Source organism: Macaca nemestrina, chromosome 15 (assembly GCF_043159975.1).
Source record: "Macaca nemestrina isolate mMacNem1 chromosome 15, mMacNem.hap1, whole genome shotgun sequence".
Taxonomy (NCBI): Eukaryota; Metazoa; Chordata; class Mammalia; order Primates; family Cercopithecidae; genus Macaca; species Macaca nemestrina.
In genome coordinates this window covers 28,379,926-28,395,402 of record NC_092139.1, presented here as the reverse complement: position 1 = coordinate 28,395,402, position 15,477 = coordinate 28,379,926, and the positions used below count along the sequence as shown (strand labels likewise).

General features: G+C 52.5%; 1 protein-coding gene across 5 annotated transcripts in view; it reads left to right on the top strand.

Annotated features, from left to right (window-relative positions):
* Positions 1-15,477, top strand: part of LOC105496296 (DLG associated protein 4) — a 234,076-nt gene that overhangs the window by 132,175 nt on the left and 86,424 nt on the right. For 4 of the 5 annotated variants that reach the window (XM_011766607.2, XM_011766606.3, XM_071079372.1 and 1 more), the window contains 4 exons: positions 2,300-2,541; positions 5,967-6,081; positions 8,940-8,990; positions 12,949-13,189. In XM_011766607.2, coding sequence (XP_011764909.2) covers positions 2,300-2,541; positions 5,967-6,081; positions 8,940-8,990; positions 12,949-13,189 — 649 coding nt within the window. The remainder of the gene's footprint in view (positions 1-2,299; positions 2,542-5,966; positions 6,082-8,939; positions 8,991-12,948; positions 13,190-15,477) is intronic. The other variant, XM_011766608.3, reaches the window with a different exon arrangement.

The following is a 15,477-nucleotide window of genomic DNA, read 5'->3' as shown; positions in this document are numbered from 1 at the left end:
TTAATTTTTTGTATGTTTAATAGAAACGGGATTTCATCATGTTGGCCAGGCTGGTTTTGAACTCCTAACCTCCAGTCTGCCTCAGACTCCCAAAGTGCAGGGATTACAGGAGTGAGCCACTGCGCCCAGGCATTTTTTTTTTTTTTTTTTTTTTTCGAGATGGAGTTTCAAACTTATCACCCAGTCTGGAGTACAATGGCGCAATCCTGGCTCACTGCAACCTCCGCCTCCCGGGTTCCAGTGATTCTCCTTCCTCAGCCTCCCGAGTAGCTGGGATTATAGGTGCGAGCCACCACGCCTGGCCAATTTTTGTATTTTTAGTGGAGATGAGGTTTCATCATGTTGGCCAGGCTAGTCTCGAATTCCTGACCTCAGGTGAGGACCTGCCTCAGCCTCCCAAAGTGCTGGGATTACAGACGTGAGCCACCACGCCCAGCCATGAGATGCATTTTGAACGAGATGATATTTGGGGTCTAACAAAGCCCTGGCTTCTTATCATCTTGTATGAAATACCAGAAACAGTGAGACATTTTCTTTTTCAATAGGAGGAAACTGAAATCCAGGCAGTATTTGATATATTTAGGGCTCTTGTGGTTCTGAAACTGCTTCCTTGGTTTAGAAGCATTAGGGAGGGTGATGTGTGACCGGGCTTCCTCTCAAAATGGTATGGTTGGGTCTGATCATGTAACAATGCCGCAGAAACACCATGAGAGGGTGGCCCTGTGGGCCCTGGAGTCTGTGCTGCCTGCTTGGGTGACAGGAGGTGAGTGGGTGGCTTAGCAACAGTTTCTGAGCAGTGATGTACAAGGCCACGTTCCCAAGGGACACTGGGGATAGTGGGGCTGGACTAGCAAGTGGCTTGTAGGCAGAATGCACTGGTCCTAGGCTGGGCAGTCTGCTGAGGGTTTATGGGAAGGCTGGGTGGGGCAGGAGTGGGAGTCCTAGACGTTACCTTTCCTTTGTGGAAAGTGGGCCTCTGGCATGGAGGGCATGGAGAAGGGTGCCATACCTGTGTGGGCATGGCCCTTGGGCAGTGTGCGTATGTGTATGTGATAGAGAGTGGGCATGCCGTGTACACTCAGTATGTGGGCTTGGACATACTGTGGTGACATGTGTAGCCTGGTGAGGGGTATGCTGTGTGCATGTGGAGGCGGGAACAATGCAAGGTGGATACACGTTGTGTGTCCACAGTGCAGTAGTTACTGGTGCAAATGTCCAGAGGGAGGGTAGTGGGAAGGTGAGTGTGCTCTGTGTATATGTTGCATACTTGTGGAGGGGTTGCCGTGACGAAGTGGCTGCTGGTGTGTGTCCTTGGTGAGGTGTGTGGTACACTGGGGGTAGTCACTGTGGGGCATGGGGCGTATGCTTGTTCTGTACATATTGAGATATGTGTATAGGATGAGGCATGTTCACTCTGTGCACAGGCTGTGTGTGAGTGCTGAGATGTATGCATTTTTCATTACACAGTGACCGTCCACTGTGTTTCCGTAACAGTGTAAATGAAATGGCCAGGAATGTAGCCTGTGTGCACTGCCCTGGGGCAGCCAGCAGAGCCTGGCCTCAGAAGGACAGGGGAGGTCCCCTCGGTTGGTTACTGCCACCATAACCACTGGGGACTGGGGGACCAGGGCTGCCCTCACAGCCATGACCTCACCTGCCCTATCACAGCCCCATTCCGTGGACGGATTCCCTGAAGTTCAGATGGGAAAACAGCCCTTTTTCCAGCTCACCATGTGGCTACCTGAACCGGGGAAGCACTCTGCTCTCTGTATCTCAGTTTTCCCACCTGGGGACAGAGAATATCCATTGACTCTGGGACCCCATCCCCCCTCCATGCTGATGTGCCAGGGTCCTCTGATTCCCCATTCTAGGCTCAGGTTCTGGATCCAGGTCTAGGGCCTCTTTCTGCAAGTGCCTTGCATCCCTCAGGCCTGGTGTTCTCATCTGTGCAGTGGGATCATAAGCATCCCCTGAGACAGCCAGAGTGAAGTGACTGTGGGGCCAAGCAGAAATGGCTGCAGTGGAGGCCACCGTGACCACAGGGCCTAGGGCATTGCTTCTGGGGCAAACCCAGCCTGGGATCCATGGAGAAATCCGAGGCTGGAGAGACTCTGGAACCCGGGTATTCCTCCCAGCCCAGGGCTCTGCTCTGCTGCCCCTTGGTTTCAAAAGCGGGAAACCCAGCACGTGAGCCCGAACTCTGCAGGGAACGAGGGAGATTCAGGTCCCAGAGATGGGGGTTCTCGCCATCTGCTCATTTTCTGCGGTGGCCCCACTGAGTCCTGTGCCCCATCCCCAGGTACCCGGCGGCGGCGGCGAGTGGAGCACGACGCTGCTGTCCCCACGCGAAACGGATGCCGCGGCCGAGGGCCCCATCCCGTGCCGGCGCATGCGCAGCGGCAGCTACATCAAGGCCATGGGCGACGAGGACAGCGACGAGTCTGGCGGCAGCCCCAAGCCCTCACCCAAGACCGCGGCGCGGCGCCAGAGCTATCTGAGGGCCACGCAGCAGTCGCTGGGAGAGCAGAGCAACCCCCGCAGGTAGGTGCGCAGCTCCACCCCTAGGGTCCCGCCCACAGGCAAGCCCCGCCCACTACGAGTCCTGATCCCTGGGAGGACTCGCCCATTAAAATAAGCCCCGCCCGCGTGGTAGCCCCGCCCCCTTTGAGCCCCGCCCACTTATGAGTCCTGCTCCCTGAGAGAACCCCCTCATTAAAATAAGGCCCGCCCGGCCCGCTGGCTCACGCCTGTAATCCCAGAACTTTGGGAGGTCGAGGCGGGTGGATCACTTGAGGTCAAGAGTTGGCCAACATGGGGAAACCCCGTCTCTACTAAAAATACAAAAATTAGCTGGGCTGGCGGCAGGCGCCTGTAATCCCAGATACTTGGGAGACTGAGGTAGGAGAATCGCTTAAACCCGGGAGGCGGAGGTTGCAGTGAGCCGAGATCGCGTCACTGCACTCCAACCTGGGCGACTGAGCTAGACTCCGTATCAAAAAAAAAAAAAAAAAGGAAGAAAGAAAGAAAAAGAAAAGCCCCGCCCGCGTGGAAGCCCCTCCCAGAGGCTTTTCTCGCTCCTTCGGGTGAGCCCCGCCCACTTGTGAGCCCTCCCGGGGAAAACCTCTTTCGGTAAGTACAAGTCCCGCTCACCCGCAAGCCTCCTCCCCTAGGTGAACCCCTCATAGGTATGCCCCACCCCGGGAGCCTCGCCTTCCTCCCATTCGGTTCTCCCCCGGAGATCCCAGCCCACAGATGAATCCTGTCCCTCAGCTTCAGATCCAGGTGAACTCGCTGCTATAATGATCCAGGCCCCCTAAGTGAACCCGCGGTCAGGTTAGCTCCCTCCATGAGATCCTCAGGTTGGCCCTGCACTCTGATGAATTGACCTCGGAAGAGTCCCGCCAATTAGAGAACCACCCCTTGAGCCCCACTCACAGTTCAGCCCTGACCACAGGTGAGCTGCATCCTTTGGTAAACCCCAATAATGAAAGCCACTCTTGGGTGATAGGTCCAGGTAAACCCCTCCTACAGGAGCCACTTCCCCAGGTAAGTTCCACTCCCACAGGGGAACTGTCCCATGGGATCTTGGTCTTCAGGTTAGGAGAGCCTGCCCTAAGTGAGTGCATCACCTGTAACAGCACTGTCTAGGGAAGGCCAGAGCGCTGGCCTTTGCCACTGTAACTGATCCCTGTGGGGAGCTCCAAGATGGGGGAGGGAGGTGAATCCAGAAGTCAAAGAGTGATAGACAGGCTTTTCCTGTCCCAGTGCCTGCCTGGAATTCACCAGCCAAGCCCCATTGTGTTGCTGTAAGGCTTGGCGAAGTTAGGGGAACAAGCTTCTCCCTAGATCTTCAACTATGGGAGACAGGAGCCAAGGCTTCATGGAGGAGGTGGCCTGGGAAGACTGAGACAGAGGGAATAGAACAGGTCAGGTGACACTGGTACCTAGGCAGGAAGAGGGCAGTGTTCTCAGAGCAGCCAGGAGTCTAGTTGACTGGGCAGAAGACAGAGAATGGCCTCCAGGATGGAATTCAGGACACCACCAGACAATTCCAGGTCTGCCCCTCTCTTTACTTTAGTTTCTCCATCTTTTTTGTGGGGGAAGTGGGGAACAGGGTCTTGCTATGTTGCCCAGGTTGGAGTGCAATAGTGCAATCATGGCTCACTGCAACCTCGACCTCCTGCACTCAAGTGATCCTCCTACCTCAGCGTCCTGAGTAGCTGGGAGTACAGTCATGGGCCACCATGCCCAGCTAATTTTTTAAAAGAAGTTTTTGTGACTGGGCACAGTGGCTCACGCTTGTAATCCCTGCACTTTGGGAGGCCAAAGCAGGCAGATCACTTGAGGTCAGGAGTTCGACACCAGCCTGGTCAACATGGCGAAACCGCATCTCTACTAAAAATATAAAAATTAGCAGGTCATGGTGGTTCACGCCTGTAATCCCAGCTACTAGGGAGGCTGAGGCATGAAAATCACTTGAACCCAGGAGGCAGAGGTTGCAGGGAGCTGAGATCATGCCACTGCACTCCAGCCTGGGTGATAGAGTGAGACTGTCTCAAAAAAAAAAGAAAAAAAATATATATATATGTATATATTGCTCTCCCCTTGCTTATCACCCCCCACACTGCCCAGGCCGGCAGTGACTTCCGTTTTTCCCTCTGCCACTGGATGACCTTGGCCAGTCTTTTTCCCTCTGGGCCTCAGTTTCCCAGGCCTCACTATGTTGCCCAGAGTGGTGTTGAACTCCTCGGCTCAAGTGACTCTTCTGCTTTGGCCTCCCAAAGTGCTGGGATTATAGGTGTGAGCCCCCACGCCTGCTCAGTTTCCCCATCTTTTTTTTTTTTTTTTTTTGGAGACAGAGTCTTACTCTGTTGCCTCAGGCTGGAGTGCAGTGGCACAAACTTGGCTCACTACAACCTCCACCTCCCGGGTTCAAGCAATTCTCCTGCCTCAGCCTCCCGAGTAGCTGGGATTACAGGCGCACGTCATCATGCCCGGCTAATTTTTGTGTTTTAGTAGAGATGGGGTTTCACCATGTTGTCCAGGCTGGTCTCGAACTCCTGACCTCAGGTGATCCACCTGCCTCGGCCTCCCAAAGTGCTAGGGTTACAGCCACGCCCAGCCCAGTTTCCCCATCTTTAAGTGAAGGGGCTGAGCTGTAGGATCTCTAAGATCCTTTCTAGTACTGAGATCCTACTAGGATATCTATGAGTGACCAGTGGGCAGTAAGGTGGGAGAGGCAGGAAGCCCGGGGCTTAGGCCTAGATTCAAGGGAAGCAATAATAATAACAGTAGTAATAGTAGCAATAATAGTAAGAGCTGCTGTCTGTTAGCACTTGCCCGCTAGCCACTGTGCCTGACCCGATGTCCTTTAATCTGCATCACTGAATCCTCACTGCAGCCCCAGCAGGCAGGCAGCGTCATCCCCATTTTTAGAGATGAGGAAACTGAGACTTAAGTAAGGGATAATGGCTTGCCCAGGGTCACCCAGCAGAGAAAGCTGGATTCCAGTCCAAACCCTTCTGTGTCAGGGGCCCGAGCTATTGGATGCTTGGATTTTATCCCCAGAATGAGGACTGGGGGAGGCCCAGGGTCAGGTAGACGTGAGAAAGATTAAAGGACTGGGGTCATGGAGATAAGGGGTGAGTCTAGGGGCCTGATAGAAGCCACTTGAACATCGCCACAGAGCTGATGCCCTTTGGGAACCCTAGGCTGTAGAACTTAACCCACCTCTGTCAGGCCTCTGGAAATGTCCCAGACCTGCAAGGAGGAAGGAAAGGGGCTGCAGAATTGGGCAGGGCCAGCCTTGGGCTTTAAACAGTCAAATGCAAGCTCATGCTGCCACCCTGTGGCTCCAGTGGGCATCACAGGGGTGGACCACCCGTGCATCACAGATGGTCAAGGCCTCCAAAAGCTGGTTGAACAATGGGTGGGCTGAGCCCTGTCTGCTCCCCACTCCCCACCAGGAGTCTGGACCGCCTGGATTCAGTGGACATGCTGCTGCCCTCCAAGTGTCCAAGCTGGGAAGAGGACTACACCCCTGTCAGCGACAGCCTCAATGACTCCAGCTGCATCAGTCAGGTGAGGGTGGCAGGCAGGCTGGAGAGTCAGGGGGTTTGAGTACTGACTCCCGTCTGGGGAGAGTACACCCCCAGGCCCACCCCATGCTGAGTGGCCCCCAGATGTCTGCACTGTGCTTCTGTTTGGTCCTTATTCCTGAAGCCTCCTGTGTGTGTCTCTGCCCCACCGACTGTCCTGTGGCTGGAGAGCACAGTTATGGGGCCTGACCCAGGACCCCAAGGGAGGAAGCGCATACCACCATTGTAAACACAGGATGCCAGCAGGGCGCCTGTTGCTTCTCATGGGGTTCAGAACCATGAGGATAGGGAACTGGAGACCTGGGTTCGAGTCCCAGTTTTGTCACTTGACAGTATGAACCCAGGATAGTCACCTCCCCTCCCTGAGCCTCGGTTTCCTGAGTTACCAGAGGAAGGTGAGCATTTCTATTTGGGGGCTGTTGAGAGGAATAAGTGGGATTGTGAAGGCGGTGTGCTCAGCAGAGGGTAGCTGCCTTTCTGGTTATTATTAGCATCTTGTGTGGCCTCCAGCAAGTGACTGCTCTACTTTGGACCTCTGTGCCCACCTACTCAGTGGGCAGTTGTGCTCCCAGGCGCAACCAGCTCTGCCTGTGTCAGTGAGGAGCACGCTGTGCTGCACGTTGAATTTGCATGCCATCCTCTCAACCATCAGCTCCTTGAGCCCTTAACCATCCCCAGAGGTGGCCTTGTTATCCATATTCCCATTTCATAGGTGAAGCAACTGAGGCTCAGAGAGGTGAGGTCATGCAGCTAGGAGAAGGCAAAGTTGGGCAGGGATCTGGGGCTGTCCAACCCAGACCTGGACCTCAGCTCCTGCCATGTACTCAGCACTTTAGGGTTTGCAAAGGGAGAACCAGTCAGGACCAAAAGGCACCCCGCGTTGTCTGGATGGGGAGATGAGCCCCCCGAGAAGGCAGACGCCTGCTGGTGGTAGCAGTTAGGCAGTGGGGCAGCCAGGTGCGAGTCCAGCCCCCTCTCAGCAGGAATAGGCCACTGCGTGCAGGCCCAGGACCAGGGTTAGAGGACTGCTTAGAAGGTTTTGGGACCCCGACTCCTCACAACTCCATTATTCCTGGCCTAGCCAAACTCCTTCCCCAGCCCCTCAGACATGGGGAGGGGTAGAGTGCCCAGCCCAGGGAACCCCCTGCCCCTGCCCCCCTCATCCAGACTCCACCAAGTCACACCTGAACTGCTGTCCTCCAATCCATACTCAGTGGCCAAATGGAGCTGTCAAAGCCACACCCCTGCTCAAGACCCTCCCTTGTCTCCCACCTCCCGCAGAGGGAAAGCCAGAGTCCTTACTTGGACCTGTGAAGCCCTGTAAGACCTAGGCCCTGCCTCTCTGTTGGACCCTGTCCCTTGCCCTGCTCCAGCCACGCTGGCCTCCTTTCTGCTCCTTATATAGGAGCATGCCACATCATTCTGCTCCAGGCCCTCTGCATTTGCTGTTTCCTCTTCTCAAATCTTTGCACAGCTGGCTCCTCGCGTTTCAGGTCTCTGCTCGAATGTCACCTCCTCAGAGAGGCTGCCTGTGATCGCTCTGTCTAAAGTAGCCCTCCCAGGCGCTGTTCCTTTACCCTGCTTAACTGACACTGCCTGGAACTAGAATCGTTTGCTTATTTACTTAATGTCTGTCTCCCTCTTAAAACTAGGATCTCCTGGGGGCGGGGGCCTTGCTGTCTTGTTGCCTGCAGTGTCCCCAGTGCCTGGCACAGTGCCTGGCACAGGGCAGATGCTCAGTAGGTGTTTGCTGAATGGATGGCGTCCCTCCCTGTCTCTCCCATCCCACCATGTTTTCTCATCTCAGTCTTCCTGTCTGTGTCTGTCTCCGTCTGTTTTTTTTTCTCTCTCTCCCCTCATTCACATTTTTCTCTGATTCTCTCCAGTGAGTCTCCATCTCCATGTCTCTCTCTGTGTCTGTCTGTCTCTCTACACATCCCATCTCCACCCAGGCCTGGGCCTGGCACCCGGGACACCTTTGCCCTTTAACTACACAAAAAGGCTTATGAATCAGCCAGGCTGGGGGCAGCAGCAGGTCTCACCTACCACCCGCTGCCCGGTCCCAGTTCTCTCCTAGTCCAGGATCCTCTGACCCCTCACAGCCTCACCCCTAGAAGCTTGAGTGACCCAAGCCACATATTTGGCCCCAAAGTCAGAGATATCCTAGGCTGGGACAGAGCAGGCTCTGGGCTCCATCCCTAATCTGTATCTCCAGGTGGGCTGCCTGCCAGATGAGAGGCAGCAGACAGAGGATACATGGTCAAAGGGGCTAGACCTAAAGAAGAACTTTTATTTTATTTGTTTGTTTATTTGTTTATTTATTTATTTTGAGACGGAGTTTCGCTCTTGTTGCCCAGGCTGGAGTACAATGGCGTGATCTCGGCTCACCGAAACCTCTGCCTCCCGGGTTCAAGTGATTCTCCTGCCTCAGCCTCCCTAGTAACTCCCACAGGCATGTACTACCATGCCTGGCTAATTTTGTATTTTTAGTAGAGATGGGGTTTCTCCATATTGGTCAGGCTGGTCTTGAACTGCCGACCTCAGGTGATCCGCCCACCTTGGCCTCCCAGAGTGCTGGGATTACAGGCATGAGCTACGGCGCCCGGCCAAGAAGGACTTTTAAACAGCAGATTATAAGTCCTCAGTAATGCCCAGCCCCAGAAGGAGTGAGCCTCCCATCCCTGGAAGAAGCCAAGTGAGACCTCCTAGCAGCTGGGTCCCAGCCAGTCTGGGGAGGAGGTTAGACCAGCCAGCTTCAAGTTTCCTTGCAACTGACCCTGAATCCCCGACCCCAGCCCCAGCCCTGGTCCTCCCATAACCCTTACCCTCTCTTTCCTGCAGATTTTTGGACAGGCCTCCCTGATCCCCCAGTTGTTTGGCCATGAGCAGCAGGTCAGTATGTTTGCCCTTCTCTTCCACCCCAATCCCAGAGTGTAGGTCTGGGTCTTAGGCCTGCCCTCTGAGTGGTCCCAGCACCCAGTCCAGGCGGGTACAAGCAGAGCCATCACCAGGAAATCCACTTCCAATGGATGGAGTTTAAGCTCACATTGGTGTCCTGACCCTCCACTCCCTGCCCTTATTGCTTCACCTCTGTGTGCCTCAGTTTCCTCCTTTTGAAGATGGGGAAGAATGAGCTAGGTGCTGTGGATGGGGCAAGAAATAACTCCAGGACTCCTGCCCTTCTCTCTCCTCCCACAAAGCCTGGGTCAGGCCTAGGGAGACTGTTGAAGTTGGACAGGTCAGGGGCTGGGGGCTGGTGATATTAGCTTCCAGGTCCCAGCCCCCAGATCCCTTGGCTTTTCTCCTTTCTGGAGCCCCAGGAGGACATTTAAGGATGCTGGGGTGTTGGAGTGAGTGTGGAGACTTTCCAGCTTCACACAGGTTGGCGAGGTTATGCTGCTTACAGCACTGTCTGGCTGCCCTAAGGGCGCCACCTCCCAGACACTCCTTTCCTGCCCCTGGAAGTGTCCCTCTCCTCCCTCCCAGGCCAAAGACCAAAAACCAGGGGCAGGAAAGGTACTCTGAGATCAACCTCACTTTGAGCCAGGAGGGTGTAAGGGACTTGTGCAAGGCCACACAACCCATAGGGGCAAAACTAGGACCAGACCTCCAGCTACTGATTCCAGCCATGGCTGCCCCATGTGTCCCTCTCCCCCATGTCACAGGAGCTGTGTATTCCTCCTGAACACATGATTCAAGAAGTTGTTTAAAGAGCCCACAGTGGGCCAAGCCACCTCTTCCCCATCTACCTTTAATAGGCGAGTGGTAAGGATGTGATGCATTAACATACAAAGCCCCCAGGACAGTGCCTGCTACACAGTAAATCCTCAGTGATACACACACCAGCAGCACTGACCAGCTGGTCTCACCTCTGATGGCTCAAGAGCATCTTAACCAACATTGACAGACTCCACGGAGTTACCTGTATTCGTGGGTAGAGGTTACTAGGTGCATACTCTCTTGGACTCTATCCTAAGCCTGTGATATGAATTCTCTCATTTCATCTTTACCACAACCCTGTGAAATGGGGACTACAGCCCCATTTTATAGGTGGGGAAACTGAGACACAAAGTGATTAAGTGACTTGCCCACGTTCATATTGCGAGGAAATGATGGGCCAAGGGTTGGACCCATGACAGTCTAGTTCCAGAGCCATGTGGTTCCTCTGTGATCCCAAAGCAAGACCTCATGCCCCCGGCAGTCACGAGGGTCTCTTCATAACTTCAGGATGCAGTTTTGGAGGAGAAACACCTATCTCTTTAACACTCCTTCTGAGTGAATTTTGGGTTTGCCACATGGCCTATATTTTAATTTATCAGTACGATACAGTAGAACTTTATGTAATGATGGAAATGTTCTATAATCCACACTGTCCAATAAGGTAGCCACTAGCTATATGTGACTTTATTTATTTACTTATTTTTGAGATACGGTCTCACTCTGTCACCCACGCTGAGTGCAGTGGTGCGATCATGGTTCACTGCAGCCTCCACCTCCCAGGCTCAGGTGATCGTCCCACCTCAACATCCTGAGTAGCTGTGACTACAGGCACGCACTACCATCCCTGGCTAATTTTTTATTAGAGACAGGGTCTCGCTATGTGGCCCAGGCTGGTCTTAAACTCGTGAACTCAAGTGATCCTCCCACGTCAGCCCCGCAAAGTGCTGAGATTACAGGCGTGAGCCACTGTGTCTGGCTTACCTGTGGTCTTGAGCAAGTCAAATGTAGCTGCTGTGACTATGGAACTTTATTTAATTTTAATCAAAAAAAAATTTTTTTTTGAGATGGAGTCTCATTTTATCACCCAGGCTGGAGTGCAGTTGCCCAATCTCAGCTCACTGCAACCTCCCCCTCCAGGGTTCCAGTGATTCTCCTGCTTCAGCCTCCCAAGTAGCTGGCACCACAGGCATGTGCCACCACGCTCGACCAATTTTGAGATTTGTAGTAGAGACGGGGTTTCGCCATGTTGGCCAGGCTGGTCTCGAACTCCTGACCTCAAGTGATCTACCCGCCTTGGCCTCCCAAAGTGCTGGGATTACAGGCATGAGCCACCACACCTGGCCTAATCAATCATTATTATCATTTTAAAATTTTTTTAGAGGCAGGATCTTGCTTTGTCCCCCAGGCTGGAGTGCAGTGTCATGATCATAGTTCACTGCAGCCTGGAACTCCTGGGCTCAAGTAACTGGGACTTGAGGTACACGCTACCACACCTGGCTAATTTTTATATTTTTAATTTCTTTTGTAGAGCTGGGGTCCCACTATGTTACCCAGGCTGAATTTTAATTAATTTAAACCTAAATAGCCATACATGGCTCGTGGCTGCCATATTGAAATGCACAGATTTGGCCAGGCGCAGTGGCTCATGCCTGTAATCCCAGCACTTTGGGAGGCCAAGGCGGGCAGATCACGAGGTCAGGAGTTTGAGACCAGCCTGGCCAATATGGTGAAACCCCATCATTACTAAAAATACAAAAATTAGCCAGGCATGGTGGCACACACCTGTAGTCCCAGCTACTCAGAAGGCCGAGGCAGAAGAATTTCTTAAACCCGGGAGGTGGAGGTTGCAGTGAGCCGAGATCGCGCTATTGCACTCCAGCCTGGGAGACAGAGCAAGATTCCATCTCAAAAGAAAAAAAAAAAAAAAAAAAGCACAGATTTAGAACTTTCCATTCACCCTCCAAATTGGGTGAACACCCATCTAATTGTTTGACCTGATGCAGTCTCAGATGAGAACATGAGCATCTATTTCACGTAGATGAGGAGAAACTGACCCAGAGAAGATGGTGATGGCCTGAGGTTACACAGCTGGGTGGGACACAGCTGGCCCCAGGCCCAGATCAATCTTTTCCTCCACATGGTCAGTCAGCTTGTGCCCCCTCCCACTCTGGCCCAGGCCAACCCCCAGGATGTCCACATCTTTGGCCAACTGACTCCCCAGCTTATCCTCTGTGGTCTTCAGTTACCAACATGGCCTGAGACATGGGTCAGATAGCCCTTCTAGAACCCTCAAAGAGTATGTGCATGGTGAGACCCCTCAAGGCCCACACCCTTGGCTTCAGATTTGCAGGGTCCTAGACAGTCATTTCTGGAGAAATACTTAGGAACCATCTACACAAAGTTGAATTAGATGCAAGATAGCAAATAGCATACACATCACCGTTTTCCATACTGTCCATGGCAGACATCATTAATCAATCCTCACTGCAACTACCCTCACTCCAGTTTTATCTTCTCCCACCAGACAATTGCTTCAGCTTCATCTCTGGCCTCAGCCTCCATTCCAGACCCCTTTCCCAACATCCATTCTGTATACCAGAGCGAGATTAATTTTCCTTAAATACATATTTGGAGTGTTGGTTCTGCCACTTCCTCACTGGGTACCTGTGGCAAATGTCTTCCCCTTACTGACCCTTGGTTTCTTTCCTTGTAAAATAAAGGGATTGGACCATAAGATGGTAAATATCCAGCATACCTACTGCCATCCCTATTCCAACATTCAGGACAGACATTGCTAATTGATTATAGACCTCTTTCACACTAAATTCAGATGTGCCCTTAAAGTCTATTAATCAGTTTGGACCCTGATTTTTATCACAGAGTTAATATCCTGAGATATTCCAACTTTGTCCTCATTATAGAGATGGGAAAATTGAGGCCCAGAGAGGTGGGGCTGTTTCTTTCTTAAGGGCTCCATCTGCCCATCACATACCCTGAGTGAGATGGAGCTGAGTGGGCTGAGGTCAGACCCCACAGACTGTCCAGCCCTGCCCTGAGCCCACCACCAAGAACCTCTCCCCCCATGATGGGCAAGATAGCCAGCCCCTCATGCCTGCCTTTGCCTGGACAGGTACGGGAGGCAGAGCTGAGTGATCAGTATGAGGCAGCCTGCGAGTCAGCCTGCAGTGAAGCAGAGTCCACAGCGGCAGAGACGCTTGACTTGCCACTGCCCAGCTACTTCCGCTCCCGCAGCCACAGCTACCTGCGTGCCATCCAGGCAGGCTGCTCGCAGGAGGAAGACAGTGTCTCCCTGCAGTCCCTCTCCCCACCGCCCAGTACTGGCAGCCTCAGCAATAGTCGCACGCTTCCGAGTGAGTACTGTGATGTGGGAAGGGGGTTTTTTTTCTTTTCAAGGGGACTCTAAGGACCATGCCTGGTGGGCCAGCCTGGGAGGATACAGGGAGGAATCTGTCTCGGGCTGGCCCGCACCAGGGGGATGGTTGGGAGCAAAAGCAGGAGACCTTGGAGCTGAACTTCCAGCCAATTGGCCACTGGAGCTCAAATGGGGGTCCCAGAGGCAGATGCCACCCCTGGGACGTGTGGGAGGTATTGGAGGGGGCTGGAGCTTGTGGGGTACTTGGTTGCTCATTGGCTTAGAGCAGCCACCTGCTGTAGTCAGGGCTTCCTGAAGCTTGACCTGCCTCTTGGAATTAGTTCAGGTAGGCAAACCTGTAGCGGAGGTTGGAACCTGGAGAGAAGCCTGCAATGAGAGTGGGGTCTGCACTGAGCCTTCTCAAAGGGATGCGTTTACAGGCTTCTTTCATATACACAATCAGGGAATACCTTCTGGATTCTTGGGTGTTTTGTTGTTGTTGTTGTTGTTGATGAGACAGAGTCTCACTCCGTACCCAGGCTGGAGTGCAGTGGCATGATCTTGGCTAACTGAAACCTCTGCCTCCCAGGTTCAAGCAATTCTCATTCTTCAGCCTCCCAAGTAGCTGGAATTATAGGCACGTGCCACCATGCCTGGCTAATTTTTGTATTTTTAATAGAGATGGGATTTCACCATGTTGACCAGGCTGGTCTTAAACTTCTGACCTCAAGGGATCTGCTCATCGTGGCCTCTCAAAGTGCTGGGATTATAGGCATGAGCCACCACACCTGGCCCTGGATTCTTGATCTAAATCATCTGAAGATAACCCATATGTGATCAGAGAAAAAAGGGACCCCGTGTAACTGAGCAAGCCATGAAATAATAGAAAATTGCATGTTGTCACTCATAAGACGGAGGTAAACAATGAGAACACATGGACACAGGGAGGGGAACATCACACACCAGGGCCTGTCGGAGGGGGTGGTGGGAGACAAGGGGAGGGAGAGCATTAGGACAAATACCTAATGCATGCAGGGTTTAAAACCTACATGACAGGTTGATAGGTGCAGCAAACCACCATGGCACATGGATACCTTATTAAGTAGTATTAAGATGGTCAAAAAATAAAAAGAAATAATTGAAAATTAGCCGGGCGCAGTGGCTCACACCTATAATCCCAACGCTTTGGGAGGCTGAGGCAGATCACTTGAGCCTAGGAGTTGGAGACCAGCCTGGGCAACATGATGAAACCCGGACTGTAAAAAAATAAAAAATTAGCTGGTCGGGTTGGCATATACCTGTGGTCCTCGCTACTCAGGAGGCTGAAGCAGGAGGGTCATCTGAGCCCAGGAAATCAAAGGTGAAGTGAGCTGTGTTCACACCACTGCACTTCAGCCTAGGAGACAGAGCGAGACCTTGTCTCAAAATAATAATAGAAAATCAAAACCAAGGGAAAACAGCACAATTTATTGTTTATCAATAGTAGAGAGAGGTTTGAGCTTTCTCTGACAAGCTAGTTCTCCTCCCTGAGCCTCAGTTTCTCCATGTATAAATTGAGGTCATACGCCAGACCCCAGGGAGCTCTTAAGGAGATGAAATAATACTGTGCACAGGACATGTTTAGGCAGGGACTTGCTTGTGGTAGGAGCTTGGTAAGTGGTAGCTGTTATTATTGGTTCTCAGACTTCATTCTGAGCTTCCTGAAAATCAAAAGCAATTACGTGGCTCATGCCTGTAATCCCAGCACTTTGGGAAGCCAAGGTGGGCAGATCACTTGAGGTCAGGAGTTCCAGACCCGCCTGGCCAACATGGCGAAACGCCGTCTCTACTAAACATATAAAAATTACCCAGGTGTGGTGGTACATGCCTGTAGTTCTAGCTACTAAACATACAAAAATTACCCAGGTGTGGTGGTACACGCCTGCAGTTCTAGCTACTCGGGTGGCTGAGGTATGAGAATCGCTTGAATCCAGGAGGCAGAGGTTGCAATGAGCCGAGATCGAGCCATTGCGCTCCAGCCTGGGTGACAGAGCGAGACCTTGTCTCAAAGAAAAAATAAAAAAGCAATTGGGGTTGGGGTTGGATTGTTGTAGGAAGAGAGGCACTGCTTCAAGTGCTCAACCCGTGTTTGATGTAAATAAATGAACTTGAATCCCATAGATATTCTATACACAGGTAACCAATTTATTGACTGAATGAACTTCTATTTGCAGGAGGCAGAGCAAGAAACAACTGTCTCACTATTGCCTGTCGCACCCTCTCTGGTCTCCCCGCCCTGCCAATGGG